Below are 15,648 nucleotides of genomic sequence, written 5' to 3'. Positions count from 1 at the left end.
TACAGAGGTATCTGCCTACAAGAGAGGAGGTACTCGAACTACAAGCTTGTAACCGTTACTGCCGGTTAGACCAACTTGATCTGATAACAACACCCCAGTTACCCAAAGGGATAAACATCAAATTAATACAAGATTACGGGTAATAGCTCCCTCCCAAGAAAAGAAGGGACCCTTTTGTCAAATATAACACATGTACTTATGAATTTATTCATAAAGCAACAGTAGAAATAAACCTTTGCTGTCACTAGACCTATCAAATTTAATATGCTTATGAAAGAAACCCCCATAAATATATGACAAATCTTTTTTAAAAAAGGAAGAGTGTGAAGCTTCGTGTAATACCTAGATGGCTCTAATGTCTTCCACATTTCAGTAATCTATGGATTCTACCTTTTCCGCTAAATTTTACCACTTTTAGGATTAGTTTAGGAGTGGTGGCTAAGCTGTATTTTGACAGCTGGGTTTAGAAACAGCGTTTTTCTGAATGAAGACACTGTTGCTCTTATGAGATACAGTTTAAGTAATTTTTTTTACCAATAACTTTTGTACCACGGAGGCACTTAACTGAAATGCCAAGTTGTGATTTACAGAATTCTTATGATTTTAATTTTGTTTTTATTATTTCGTGTGATAGTTAATTAAACATGGTTACATAAAATCTGCGTGATTTCCATTTGATACAAATGAATTATGTGAATATGCATTACGTCATACAATCAAACGTTTTCAGCAAGTTGCAATTACAGTGTTGCCATGGTTCCTTTGTGGTAATACTGTACTAGGTACCCGTATGTGTTATTATCTACTAGCTTTTAACATAAGTACTTTAACTTTCGTCTAACTGGAATTTCTTTCATTTCATATTTTTACTTGGCAAAGAAAGTAGATACGAGAAACCTACTAAAAATCATTAGATATACGAGAAACTTCACACGAAATCTCAAGCATTTTTAACCAAAGGCATCTGGCAACACTGATTTTTTTCCGCCGGAAGTGGACGTTTTAACTTTAGCCTCAGTCGTTTGTAGTCGCTTGTTTGTGCAAGGTTATCCTATATACCGAAAATGTTTGGAATCTTCAAGAAGAGAATTGGTCATATATAACCTTTTAATGCCCATCTGGTTTGGGCATTTTCAGCAGATCATCGTCATGTGATACTTCTTGCACAGTCGTGCCCAGTCCAGTGTAGTCGCCATTGGTGTTCAGTGTTGTGTCGAAGTCCAGGTCCTGGAAATGAACTTTTCCAGCCCCGTAAGTATGAAACCGGGTTTATGATTAGTTGATTGTTGTTGCTGATTACTTCTATTATAGATTCTAGGGCTGTTTAAGTCTTAAATGGAAGTTTATAGGTTGAAATACATTTTTTTCCCTGTCCAATTTGGCCAGGTGCCTGGTCTGCCACGTGACCAAATTGGCTAGATCTAGGCTTACTTCATAAAAACAAGACATTAAATGCCACCAAACAGTAAATATGCGATGGATTTGAGCGTTTTTGTACTAATCAGGTTAAGGAGACGACATCACAGCATAACAACTCGATTACCGAAGAATATTGAACACTAAAACACTCAAAATTTGGTGGCCATCTCCTCCTGAAAGAAGCCGGTGTTTTAGGTTAGGCCGATTATCTGTAATGGATTCGAATATGTACATAATTCCTGTAATTGGTTAGTGGTAAAATATATATAATTCCAGTAATTTGTCCTAAGACTCCAGCCAGCCATTTCGAAAAACTCCAGCTAGGCCAATTTTGCATGAAAAACCATTTTGGGGTTTTCATGCAGAAATGGCAAGGAAATGATAGGGCACTTAAAGAACCTAAAAATGCCAACCTAACATAAACTAAGGGTATTTACTGGTTACAATTATGCCGTATTAAACTAAGGGTATTTACTGGTTACAATTATGCCGTATTAGCAATGGGGGGTGGGGGTGCCTGGTATTGTAATACCTTATAAGTCGTAATTTGGTTAATTATTTTTCACTGTTATGAGGCATTTGTGAAGGTTATGTATTGAGAATAAATTATTTGTTTTGATGTGTGTTACCCAACAAAAATATAAATAATGTGGGAGGTGGCTGGAGTCTTCCGAAAAAAATAACCTAATTCCATAGATACCTTTAATCCATATATGTTAAAAGAGTTAATGTTCTTAGAAATTAACCTAGTAATTTGTTTTTGAAGATAAATTGGTTTTCGCGATAATGTTCATTTTGTAGGCTGATTAATTTAAATATAAACGTGGCTACTTTGTAATTTAAATATAAACGTGGCTACTTTTGTAACATTAAGTTTTCCACACAGTACCGCATTATTTTCCAAAATGGTTATGAGTATCTGTTAATTTTCCACATAGCCTAGTACTACATTAATTTCCAAAATGGTAACGAGCATCTATGTTAATTTTCGCACATTGCTACATTATTAATTTCCAAAATGGTTACGAGTAACTAGGCTATGTTGCTACCCTTCGAATGTCTATAGAAAGTTTAAAATAGCCCCGTGGAGATGAAGTTACTCAAAATAACACGAGGCATGGAAAAATGCAATGCAGTAGCCATTTAAAATGAATACTACGTGTGTGTGTGTGTGTGTGTGTGTGTGTGTGAGATATATGAGACGTGAATATGTTGTTTTTTCTTTTGCGTGCGTGCGCGCACGTTTAAGAAATCATTATTGAGGACATACTTTCTTCCTGTATTCATGTAATCTCGGTAACAGCCATTAGAAATTATGCGGTAGTTATCATGCTCGATTTTTTTTAAAGTTCAACATTAACTTCTCCTCTTGAGTCTACATTAGCGATCTAAAGTGAATTTTCAAAATGTTTCGTACAGTTTTCCCAAAATTGTTTTTGTCACATTTTTATATAATACTGTCCGTATGGTTAATGTTGATATTTTAAGGAGGGAAACGCATTTCCTGGCGTAAGTAAAAGGCATAAATCATTGTTTGGTGAACGAAATCTAATGGAAAGTTGCTGCACATTTGTTTTGGCCGTGTTTACTTATTGTTAACGCACATAGCAACCTTACACAATGACTTACTGTGTACTTAAGAATCTCCCTTGTTTGGTCCCCTATTTCAACTGTATTTTTCGTTTTACTACAATATTGTATCATATTCTTACTAAATCAAAAGATGCTACTAATATATTTAAAGGATTATCGGCATTTGTAACCGTTACCATCTTAATCTGAGTGGCATTCGACAACATAGGTCTATGAAAGTACACAATTAGCTGCAGTTTTAATTTATGTCGAATGTTACATGCATAACATGAATGAAGCTTAAAATGAACTGTTATAGTGAATTATTTGCATTGCGGATTTGGATGTTGAGGTTAATTCAACACTAGATACAAGATACATTTTATATTGTAAGGAATGTAAGATAAAATTACCGAAGTTTCAAGATAGTTATGAACTTTGGTTATGAAATCCCGTCAGACATTCTCTCTCTCTCTCTCTCTCGTTTGCGAATGGTTTGGGTATCAATTAGAACGTTATTTTCCCCCTAGATTGCAACGGTAGCTGTAATAGGGTCTGAAATGAGAGAGAGTAGGTCTAATTGATTTGTTGATCTTAGAGGACAGTAGGCCTGGAGCAATGGGTAGTTTACATTTTATTATGTATTCGCATTTCCTCTTTATTTCTTTCTATATATATATATATATATATATATATATATATATATATATATTTATATTTATATATATATATATATATATATATATATATATATATTGTTATATATATATATATATATATATATATATATATAGCGTTGCTTATCGAAACATGAGGCTTATACAAGTTACCGGTCATCTGGAGAGATAAGTTGGCGTTTGTTTACGGTTAACTTTTCCTGCCCCTGTGAGATACTCAAGATTCAGACGAGATTAGAGAGAGATTTTCCGTTATCCTTTTGAGTGTGTTTTCCACAAACTTTACTGGAGATATATACAGTTCTTAAATTCATACATGACATCAACAACCATTATTAGATATTTTCAGCACTCAAACTCTGTATATATACTTGATAGCGATCTCAAAGTGATGAATTTTTCGAAATGTTTAGTCAGTTTTTGAGAAAATCATTTTTTTTTTATCTTGCCATTTTAAATACAATCCGTATGAATAATAATGACAGTCTCATGAGAGAGAGAGAGAGAGAGAGAGAGAGAGAGAGAGAGAGAGAGAGAGAGAGAAGAGAACCGGATTTCCTTGCATTTATAACAGTTTTGTGAACGAATTATTATTTTTAGTGTGTGTTTTGTATATGATAGTACAAGGGGTGGTTGCGTGTTTGAGTTAGATTGAGATGGCCTTATGCCAGCGTGGGATGCATTCCTTTGTGGCCCGTCATTGTGACGATGTGAAACGGAGAGGGAACCCAGTGTAGATCTCAGGACTCGGACCTAGCAATGGAGACGGGCATATATGTTGAATGGTTTAGGTACTTAAATTCGGAAAAAAGCGAGAGCTATATATATATGTATATGTGTGTGTGTATGTATATATACACCTATACAGTATATAAACGCTTGAATTCGACTACTATTTACAAGTTGAAAACGGATTCTCGGGTTCGATCCTGAACGAATGTAGAAAAAGCCACCCAGTACATTATTACGTATATGATTTTGATAAAAGACGCACCAAATTCCAGGAGAAAACGTCTCTCAAGTATTAAACCCTCATCAACACACCGTCCATTGCAGCACTGACTTCGGCCTAACCCTCTTTATAATTTGAAACAAAACTAAGGCTTTTAACGTATTACCTAAAACTCGCAACACGGCTTTTTAGAATGGCAATACGGATGCCCCAAACACGGCGGGAAGAGCGATACAAAGCGTTACAAAACGAAAACGTCTGAAACAGTCTACGCTCATAGTTCAACTATGAAATAAGCAAAAATTTCCCGTTCTCTCAGTTGGCCTGTTGGTCTAGGGGTATGATTCTCGCTTCGGGTGCGAGAGGTCCCGGGTTCAACTCCCGGACAGGCCCATGTTTTGCACGGGGCGTTTTCTCGCGCCCTTGGTGTCGTCGTTAAGCGGTTCTTGTCAGATCTGAAGCTACTAAGCTACTACCTGTTGACTGTACTCAGTGTAGTCAAAGTATAGGACTCACTAAAGTAGGTCGGTCAGAGGAAGGAGTAGTTAATGGTGAATCGATCGCACGAGTCGACCGCGTAAAGTGAGATGTGGCCCGTGATTTACAGGTTGTAAACCAAGGAGAGTTAATTATTTAGTACAGTGGCGTAGCACAGAAAATTACACAAAACTAATGTACCAATTCTGTAATGAGTAAAGTCTACTATTCTCGAATGTATATATCCATGTGAATGAAGGAAAATAATAGTATTAGTTACTAGGTAACCTGTATTTGAAATTATAGAGCTCAGTTTTCAATTTTCAACTCTTTCTATTTCCAAATGTATCAGATACCGTAAGGATTAAAGGTTTAGCTACAAAGGGAATTTCAACCTGGGGGCCAAGTATCTGACTTGGGGGTTCCTGGGCCCCCCCCCAAAGCGACGCCACTGATTTAGTACTATTATAAATATATTTAGGTTATGTGATGACCAACATCTTTTCATTTATTGAATGTCTGTGATATTCTGAGTAATTTTCATTACAGGTTACGTCAAGATATTGTTTAAAACAATGGTATTTCTTTCAAATGAACACCATATTCGTTGGAAGCTTGAATTTCAAGTCGTTTGCCCCTGTGGTGGGCTTGTTCCATATGAATGGGGTTCATCTTCTGAAAAATAATGATTATTACCAAAAAAAATACAATGTATTCTGGCAGCCTTTTCCCCCTGTCAGTACCAAAGTTCTTTCGGGTGTAGTTTCTGAAGTAGACTTGTGGCATTGGTGTAACTCCAGGGTAGAGTCATGTCATGGTCTGGTGTGACTGTCGACAGGTTTCCTTACAGCCTCCATCGTCCGTGATAAGCCAAGATTAATTGATTTATGATTACTAAAACTGGCGTCACAACACAGGTTATTGACGCCTAATTGATAAGCTTCGAAGCCTGTCAGCCACCCATCCAAGATAAACTCTTGACCTTGTGTCAGATGAGTTGGCCTGCCAGAGCTGGGCTTCACATGGGCGCATAGACCAGTGAACCGATTGGTCCCCTCTCGTAAGGGGGCAGTGCCGTCAGTGCACTTCATTTGGTGCACTGTAGGCATTACTTAAGGTTCTTTGCAGCGTCTCTTCGACCCCTAGCTGCAACACATTTCGTTCTTTTTATTGTACCTCCTTTCAATTCGGCAAGAAATTGTCATTTATGTTATAGATGATCAATCAAATTTTCACAAATTTCTGGCTTCCCACCTTTCCGAAAGTCGCACGGTGAAAGTAAGTGAAAGGGAGCCTCTCTTTTTCGCAGAAAACTTTCACTGAGAACTTTCGGTTTCATCACGTTACCTTTTTACTTACTTTCAACGGTTCAAACTAAGTTTCAGGACCTGAGTAGTAAGCACTGCCTTTTACGAAGTGGCATACAGTGTTTTTATTGTTAAAGTCAAATTGAATTCGACTATTTTGACAGTCGCGTGATTAATTCCTCCAGAGCCAAGATGGTGACCAACATTTGCCCTGAAGCTGAGACTAATTCTCAGTTTAGAAGACGAACAACAACGCTGGTCAAATAGTCCAAGTGTTAGCACCATTACCAAATAGTTGTGATTATTATATTTTAAATACCAAGTTATTTTCCCCAACAAGGGGTGGCTCCCAATAAAAGAATAATCTAAGACCACTTCCATATTCACACATAAAAGGCTGAATCATGGACGGGCCCCTGTACAGAAAACTCCCAGAACATTTGCCACTTCATACAGTTGGGTCTACAACAGGTCTTATCGCCTGCACGGCGCCACTCGCCCCTTTCTTGCACACAAACTGTCACTTCCTGTGTGTAGAGGCGCCTCAGTTCCAAAACGCCTGCGTACCTCTTTTCCTTCTTCATAACACCTGTAATTTGTAAACTATCTTCACCACTGCTATCACCCATTCTTTAAGTGTCAAAATGTTGGGAAAATCATACATTCTGGACTGCAAATGACTGAATTGCAAACTAATATATTGTATGACAGTGAATAGGTATGCTAGGGTTTAAAAACAATACTTTTTGGGTTTAAAAACGTACATTTTTACTCTTTGCAGGGAGAATTGTATCAACGAGAGTCAATCGCATCGAAGTCTGACAAGTACTGTGTCGGTTTACGTGTTCAAGGTGAAGGTACTTCTTCAGATCTACCAGACTCAAAGGAAATGGCTGTCATGAGGTGGCATTCTGGTGTAACTTGTCTATCAAAACGCAAGCGAGCAATTTACAGACCCTGGATGGTCGTGAATATAGGAGCTGATAAAAAATGTGAATACAAACTTCTCGCTGAGGTTATTTACGAACCCCGCGAAATCAGTTCTTTACAAGAGGCCATGCTGAATACTCGTAAACTAAACAACGATGAAGACCTTTAGTTTATTTCAAATGAAACCTTTCAGTGTGACATAAAAGCGGTCGAAACACGTCAGACAACCAAGAGCTTCAGCCTACTGAAAGAGAAGTCTAGGCCAACTCGTTGCTTTTCTCAGATGAAGAGACAAATTAGTGATTCCAAAGACTGCCAGACAAACGTGTCTATCTTTTTCACCAACGCGTTCTGCAAGATATATAAAACTTTTTTGGGGAAAATGCTGTGTTGGTAACAGGCCCACATTTAACGGAAGGTATCATATCGCCGGTTTGACTTCTCTGAAGAACCGCGATCGGAAACATTATTAGGCTATGCTGAGCAGTGGAGAGAGAACGTATAGGAATTGCCACGTCAGAGGTATTGTATTTGAATAGTCATCAAGTTTCTCGATTTCTGTTTCTTACACACCTTAGAATTATCTTTTACCGCATCTGTTTGTTGTAATTACGGTGTTACAGATTTCTTTCCTAAATTATCCTCCTTTTGGGTAATGGACAAACGGTAGGTGTGTTCACTGTTTGTAAATTTCATTTGTTTGTGATGTTGCTAGTGCGCATCTTAGACGTGCATTTTTACATTATACATTATAACTGTTGTATATTTTGGGTGACAAAGGTGAGGCACCAGAACCACTTACGTTACAGAATGACACTCTTGCATAATCTTAGTAGATTATGTTGATATCTGCAACTAATCCATTAAGAGAGGTCAGGAGAGATCAGTTTGAAAACAAAGTGCAAGTAGGTGATCATTGCTCCCCTGGTTGTGTAACGTGACGTCACTTGTCAAGTTTTTATATGGTAATATTATGAATTTTACAAGTTGGTTTCGAAACGTACTAGCATTGTCCCGTCCTTCCCCCTCCCCCCCTCATGAAGGTGGGTGGGGGATCAGCCTTTGATGTGTTCTGTTATTGCGCGCGCGCATGAGTCTGTGTGTGTGTGTGTGTGTGTGTGTATTGCCAGTTACCACATTTTTTCGATTTTCTCTATTTTATTTTGTTTCATTTAACCATTCCATTTTATTTTGATAACAGCTAACTCATTATTTGTTTGCATTATAGTTTTGAAAATGAACTTATATTTGAAATATAAAGAATTACATTTCAATCATCGCCCCCTCATTTTGATTTCAGTGATTTAGCATTGTAATATCTCTATTTTTTATTATGTGACGAAAAAAATATCATATAGATATGTGGCCAAAATTTGAGTCCCCTAAGGCCGGAAAATAAATTGAAACTATTCTTAAGTTAACAGAGAGAGAGAGAGAGAGAGAGAGAGAGAGAGAGAGAGAGAGAGAGAGAGAGAGAGAGAGAGAGAGAGAGAGATTATAGCCTGATTATAGCACTAATTACAACCGTAGATTCCTCATGTTTTCAAGCATTTATTCACGTAGGCCTATAGAGACATTCTCCCATATCTAGAAGCATGAAAGGGAAGCTTTCAGCGGATGGTTAAACGAAATGTCATCACTGAGCATATAAAAATAGGCCGGCCCCCAGTGAGATGCTTTGCCCCCTCCCCAGTTGAAATTCCCTCTGTAGCTAAACTTTAAGACTTACAGTTTTTGATACATTTGCATATAGTAAGAGTTGAAAATTAATTGAAAATGAGCTCTATAATTTCAAATTCTGGTTTACTAATTACTAGTACTATTATTTTCCCTCATTCACATAGATATATACATTCGAGAATAGTATATTTTACTAATTACAGAATCGGTACATTAGTTTTGTGTAATTTTCTTTGTTCCCCCCAAAAAATATCTTGGGCCCCACCTAGTACCCCAACTTTGAAAGAGTAATTAGAAAATGTCTGATGATAAATATCGAAAAGAAATATATGATAAAATCGACACACAGAGATAAATAAATCAGTTTAGTTATATTGCATTGAACGTTGGATAACGATTCCTGAAAACTCATGAAACTTCCGAGGCTATAACCTACCAAGGCAAAGAAGTCCTAAATTTGATCAGATTAGCTTAAGTAGAGATGTAGTCATTCGCCCAAGGCTTTGTATTACGACACCTGAGGCTAAAACTCTCTAATTTTTCTACTGTTTCGGCAGATTACGGTAGATTTAGCTAAAACTGATTACAATCATTTAAGAGACTGATATCCAACCTGTACATACTGACTTGCGTTGTTTTACATCCCATCAAACGTTCCTAAACAACCGCGAATTGTAATAAATACAAGAAAAAATTTTAATAAACGCGCCGGCGTGTGCAACTGGCCTGTTGGTCTAGAGGTATGATTCTCGCTTCGGGTGTGAGAGGTCCCGGGTTCGACTCCCGGACAGGCCCATATCTTTATGCGATGGACGTACTTGAATTCTTTCCCCCCCACCCCCAAACCCTGGGATCTTCCTTGGGTTCGTTATCCTTCTCAAGTACCCTCGGATGAAGTGTTATGGAGTGATACGAGTAATGGAGGTTGCGCTAATTGTACTGGTTTTTGGGATTGAGTCTAGTTTATTTTATTATGATCCCGTGACAAGCGTTACAAAATTCATACTAGGAAATTTTAAATTTGTTATTACATGAGTATGTTTCTTGCTGTTCTTTCTACGGTGTATACTTCAACGTATGTTGCCATTAAGCAATCCTCAAAATCGGTTTCATTGGCACTACGGCTAAGAGAAGCCAAAAGGAAATTGAAGCGCATTTTGGGAATTGTCTCTTGAGAGTACATGCCGAATTTGAGTCAGTTTTCAGTCAGTAGCTAAGAATATTTTACTCTCAAGTAGGAACGATAATAACAGTAATAATAGAAACTTGAATGAAATCACGGGATAACGAGGTAAGATTATATCGTAAAATATTTACGAGCAAATATTCCGGCATCTTGAAGCATTTTGCCGCCAATTTTTGAACTAAGAATCCAATCATGAACGTATTTATCATCATGAAATGTCACAAATTAGCCTAAATTGATGGCAGAAATTACATTATGTAAGTTCTCGCTTGCGCACACCCACTATACTAAAAGTAATTGCTATTAAATACTAAAAGTAATTGCTAGGCGGTACAAAGTTTGGCGGTAAGATGGTACGAGAGGCGGGGATAAATGCTATGGGACGCCCCAATAGACCTTTAACCCCCCGGAGCGCTGTCAAGGCGCCAAAGCGTAACCTGAGTGCAGTGGGTAACACGCGGGCTGATGTTTTGGCTTCTTTAGTATCCAGGAAATGTTTAATATTATATGTATATATATAAATATGGCTACGCAACGAGGAAAACCCTGTCGTCAATGCTTGTACCTCATAATTATAACTAGGAAAGAGTACTGACAAGCGAGATGTAGGCTACACACACACACACACACACACACACACACACACACACACACACACACACACACACACACACACACACACACACACACACACACACACACACACACAGTTCCACTGTTTCTCTTTCCTTCATGGATTTTTTTTATTTATCATCACGTTCCATATTTTCGTGATTCAATTATACATATATATATATATATATATATATATATATATATATATATATATATATATATATATATATATTTGTGTTTGTATGTATGTATGTATGAATGTGTACGTGTTTTGACGGGCAATGAGTTTTTTATTTAAAATTTGATCTCTGAACAACTGGCTAACTATAAAACACACTGTGCGTCCATTGCTTAAATAATCCATTGGCAAACTTTAACCAGAGGTTACTCTGTTTATCCCAATCCTTGCAGATAAGAGCCCAGGGCAGTCATTTGCAAATACAACAAAATCTTCAGTTGATTACATTGCGGAGTTTTTTTTTTTTACATTCAGTAGTAGCGCTACCGTTTCGCAGTCAGAATGTGAACATACACATTCAGGCACGTTCCAGCGTACAGCCATCCACACAGAATTTCGTATGATTATATAAACTTATGAGAAAAAGTAGGCTTAGGCCTACTCCTTCCCTCAAACGCTGAAGGGACCACAACGGGCTTTGTTTTAGGCCTAAGATTCTTGGCGGTTACGCCTTATCATTTGAAGAGAGCCCTCCCGAATGCTAAAGTCCTAGAGATGAATGTTGTAAAGCAAGTTGTAGATGAGAAAGATAGAAATGTATTTTTACAATTATGTATACCTCAGTTTGGTCTATACTGAATTTTTCAAGACAGTTGACAGTTCTCTTTCTGATACTAAAATATTTGAAAGGCACTGAACATGAATGACAGACGAGATTGTAAACAGTTTTTTTTTTTAGTATTAAACAGCTCGATTCCTGTTCCTTTTCCGTTAGTTCGCCACACTAAGACAAAATCTCCGGGGCTCCTATTTTGTAATTTTTTCACTGATGCGTGTTCATGTTCCCTAGAGGGCTTTGGACTATCTTTTATTAATTTTGATTGCAATGTTAACTGAATTTCCTATTTCTGTATACCTGTTGTTGTCTGTTAACTTGTTTTGCTAGATGTTTTTTCTATCTGTTGTTCGTTAAGGGCACAAATTCCGTTCCTTTGCCAGTCTGTAGATGTAAATTCAAGGTTCTGTTCTTTTACCCACTTTTCCTTGACGACCATGTTACCTGTAGTCTTAGTCATGTTTTTGTCAATATTTCAACCCCCCCCCACTTCCTTCTCATCATTATCGTAAAATGTCAGTGTAAAATGGCTTAACCCCTTTCCAGGAGTAACTTAGAATGGAAAACCAGTCTAGCATTTGACGAAAAACAAAACCAAAGAAAGATTATACAAATTAAAAGACTTTCCAGCCCAACCAAGCTTACATAATATGGAATGAAATAGCATACGGATTTTTGTAACTAACAGTTTTAAGAAAGGTAGAAGCTGAATATTTAGAAAGGCTTACTCATATATAGTTTGGACATGCTTATAGGCTAAATGTTTTACAATGTAATTCGTTGGAAGTTTGAAAAATGGCTAGACTGTGAAAACGTAGTGAAAAAACTGGGAATTGCAAAGGTGTGATAAAATGCCGTACTGACATATCAGATTTAGTTGGAATAAAATATAATGTAAGACGCTTCACTTCCCAGAACCAGTCCCGAGTTCCTAATAAGACTCGAATAAAATATCAGAATGGGAGTAATATAGGAAATTAGGAATCGGTGAGGGGGGGATAGAAAATTCCATCTGAAACCAAATTAAAAAGAAAGTAATGTAGAAATCAGCAAGGAGGATCGAAAATTCCACCTGAAATTTAAAACGTATTCAAGTAAAAGCAGCAGAACCCTATTAATTTCGAAATAAGCGTTTGAAAAACCTCGGCAATGGCGAACGAATTCCAAAGAGGAAAGAGAAAGTAAGAGGAATTGGCGGGGAGATAGAAAATTCCAAGTAAAATCAAATTAAAAAGCAGCAAACTCCGCTGGAATGAGCGAAAGTAAAACAGAGATCAGCAAGGAAGACTGAAATTTCCATCTGATATTTGAAAAGGAATGAAAGAAAAAGCAGAACCCGGTCAAAATCCCAACTGAAATCAAAATAAAACAGCAGCGTCAGACGCCATTGGACGAAACCATTAAGGAAGGTCAAAAAAAACCCACCAGAAATATTAAAATGAGATGAAATAAAAGCAGCAGAACCCAGTCGAGAGAGAAATAACCATTCGAAAATACTCCCCAATCCCGAACGAATGACACGAATCCCCAAAGAGAAGAAGAAGAAGAAGGAATAGGAATAAGAAGAAGAAGAAGAAGAAGCACACCGTGCAGCGTGCCATTAGGTAGCGTCCATCCCCGACCGAATTCCCAACCGATTTTTGGATTTAAAATTCTCACTTTCTGAACGACTGTCGTGACAAGCCGCCCTGCAAGAACGACTGAGGGAGGACGTCGTCGTAGACGCTGAATTAGACGACGTTAGACACTGCTTTTGTCTCTCCCGTCGACGTGAGTGAATAAAATAACAGGGACATAGGTCTATGTTGTTATGGTCGGCTCTTGTCACTCTCCCCGGAGCCGAATCTTTTATATTTGTTTCTTTTGGAAGGATTTTGAATTTATATTCATTTATATTCATTAATTTAACTCGTAATGACTAATTTATGGAATTATTGTCGATAAATATTGACGTTTAAGTTTGGGGGAAGGTAAAATAGGCCTGTGGAGTTGCGCGCAATTTCTAGGCCTACTTTGCCTCCTATTAATAACCCACTGCCGAGTTTTAGTTTATTGTAACCGAATATTTCCAAAATAACGACTTAACATCTTAACCTAACCTTCCCTTATTAAATAGGCCTAAAACCATTTGGTTTCGAAGGTCATCCATTCATTTGCCGGTTACGCTTAGCAATAGGCCTATGTCATTAATTCCAAGGCCTGTAATTTCAATTGCTTTGTTATGCTAGAGTTGATTTCACGTTTATTTATCTTCATTTATCCATCCGTGTCGTGTATTCAGGCTAGGCTGTCTATTTAGGCTATTTTTTTTCGTCCTTGCCAAGTGGCATCTTTATAGGCCTAGTCTGGGGTTAGAGAAGAACCTTATATTTTTTCAGTTTATTTTGTTTAATTAACCTGTAATTAACCTCAGAATGATTATGTTTTTGCTATCATGCATACACTGTGTTTATAGGGGAACTTTTGGTAAAAATGGAGTTTTCTTCACCTGGGGGGCATAGCCCCCCTAAGTAACACAGCCTACCAGGTTAGGTTAGGTAGGGTACGTTAGGTTAGCATGGTTCCTTTTTGTAATGGGTTTCCTTAGCCATCCCCTATTGAACATGTGGCTCCCTAATGTCTCTCGTGTTCGCGGAACCGATCCACAAATTCCGCTGATGCGTAGAAATACCGAGAGTAAATTCTTTAATAAATCGATAAAACTCTAGTTGCGCGGTCCGATTCCCACCAGTCGTCGACAGGGGCAGGTTACGGCCTTTTTGGGGGCGTGTCCACTCCCCCCCCCCGGGCCACGTCAGGGCACGTCGCCGTAAATTAGGTTAGTTAGGTAAGGTCGGGTTAGGTCAGGACCTGGCATTATGGGAAAAGTCACGTCTACATACGAGGAACATGTCCTGGTCGACGACGGAAGTTCAGTCTTACCAATAAATTTCATTATGCTGTTGAAAATGCTGCAGAAGGGCTGTTAAATATCATATTGCAAAGATCTAGCTAATAAGATTTAAAGAATTCTTTACAAATGAAGATTTTGGAGCCGTTCGAGATAGATTGATGGACACTGCCGCTGAGAAAAACTCAGATTTGCTAGGCTAGGATGCCAGGTCCTGACCTAACCAGACCTTGTTGCCTGACTTGACTTAGGGTGCCGTGCCCTGACCTGGCTCGGAGAATCCAGGTAAAAGTGGTAAAGGAAAAAAGTCACAGGAAAAAAAAGTCTCGGAAAAAAAGTCACAATCTTTCCTAGATATTGACCCCCCAAGGGTTGTAACTTGGTACGTATCCACCTCTGTGTCATGTTTAGTACGATGCCATTGGGGATTTTCTATAAACATAAAAAAAAGACTGTAAATATCATTAAGATAATGACCCCCAAGAAATATGGTGAATTTTCCCCCTGGTGATTTTATTACTGGCCACCATAAGTTAATGTAACTTTTTTTTTTCCTGTGACTTTTCTTAGCCAAAATTGTGACTTTTTTTTCTGTAACTTTTTTCGTGCGAGTTTTTTTCCTGTGGCTGTTACCGGCCACTGGCTTGGAGGGGGTGGGTGGGTAGCTTCAAACCCCCAAAGTAACACTTAACATTGGAAACGTGGACTAGGGTATGCCTCCGCTCGGAGGTAGTGTTAGAGCCTGCTCCTGTTGTTCCCAAAACTACCCATTTTTTTTTTAAACTGATGAACTTAAACTAAAAATCTCTTGTTATTATGTTAAGTGAATATGATTTATATTAAAATGTGGTTAGTAGTGATTGCAGAAATTTCTGTTATGCTAAATTTTGTATATAGCTTATAAAAAGTGATTATACCATCAAAGACTATACTACCTTTAAAACATACGTACTGTTAGGCTATAAGGGAAGAAGTCATATATTTGCCAAATAGCCAAAATGAATACTGTTGCAAAACATCGTTAAGTTTAACACGATGGTAATCTAGTGTATGGACCACCATGTATGCGTATACTTGTTCTTTTTACCCATTCATGGAATTGCAACAGTCATTGAAGTGGGCTTTGATTGTTGAATAGACTGTGATTTT

General features: G+C 37.8%; 1 protein-coding gene and 2 non-coding genes across 9 annotated transcripts in view; all 3 read left to right on the top strand.

Moving 5' to 3' along the window:
• Positions 1 to 1,004: 1,004 nt before the first annotated feature.
• The window catches only part of LOC136856582 (nucleolar transcription factor 1-A-like), a 34,428-nt gene continuing 19,784 nt past the window's right edge, over positions 1,005 to 15,648 (top strand). For 2 of the 7 annotated variants that reach the window (XM_067134468.1, XM_067134464.1), the window contains exons 1-2: positions 1,005 to 1,251; positions 7,186 to 7,856. In XM_067134468.1, coding sequence (XP_066990569.1) covers positions 7,811 to 7,856 — 46 coding nt within the window. In that variant the 5' untranslated portion in view covers positions 1,005 to 1,251; positions 7,186 to 7,810. Of the gene's footprint in view, positions 1,252 to 7,185; positions 7,857 to 12,776; positions 13,380 to 15,648 lie in introns of those variants that run through there. The other 5 variants (XM_067134467.1, XM_067134466.1, XM_067134470.1 and 2 more) reach the window with 5 other exon arrangements.
• TRNAP-CGG (transfer RNA proline (anticodon CGG)) lies at positions 4,942 to 5,013 on the top strand. Its single transcript has one exon. It is a non-coding gene; the product is annotated as a tRNA-Pro (tRNA).
• TRNAP-CGG (transfer RNA proline (anticodon CGG)) lies at positions 9,738 to 9,809 on the top strand. The gene has a single exon. It is a non-coding gene; the product is annotated as a tRNA-Pro (tRNA).

Source organism: Macrobrachium rosenbergii, chromosome 36 (assembly GCF_040412425.1).
Source record: "Macrobrachium rosenbergii isolate ZJJX-2024 chromosome 36, ASM4041242v1, whole genome shotgun sequence".
In the NCBI taxonomy this organism is placed as follows: domain Eukaryota; kingdom Metazoa; phylum Arthropoda; class Malacostraca; order Decapoda; family Palaemonidae; genus Macrobrachium; species Macrobrachium rosenbergii.
The sequence above is the reverse complement of the archived record's forward strand: the minus strand, read 5'-3'. Positions and strand labels throughout refer to the sequence as shown.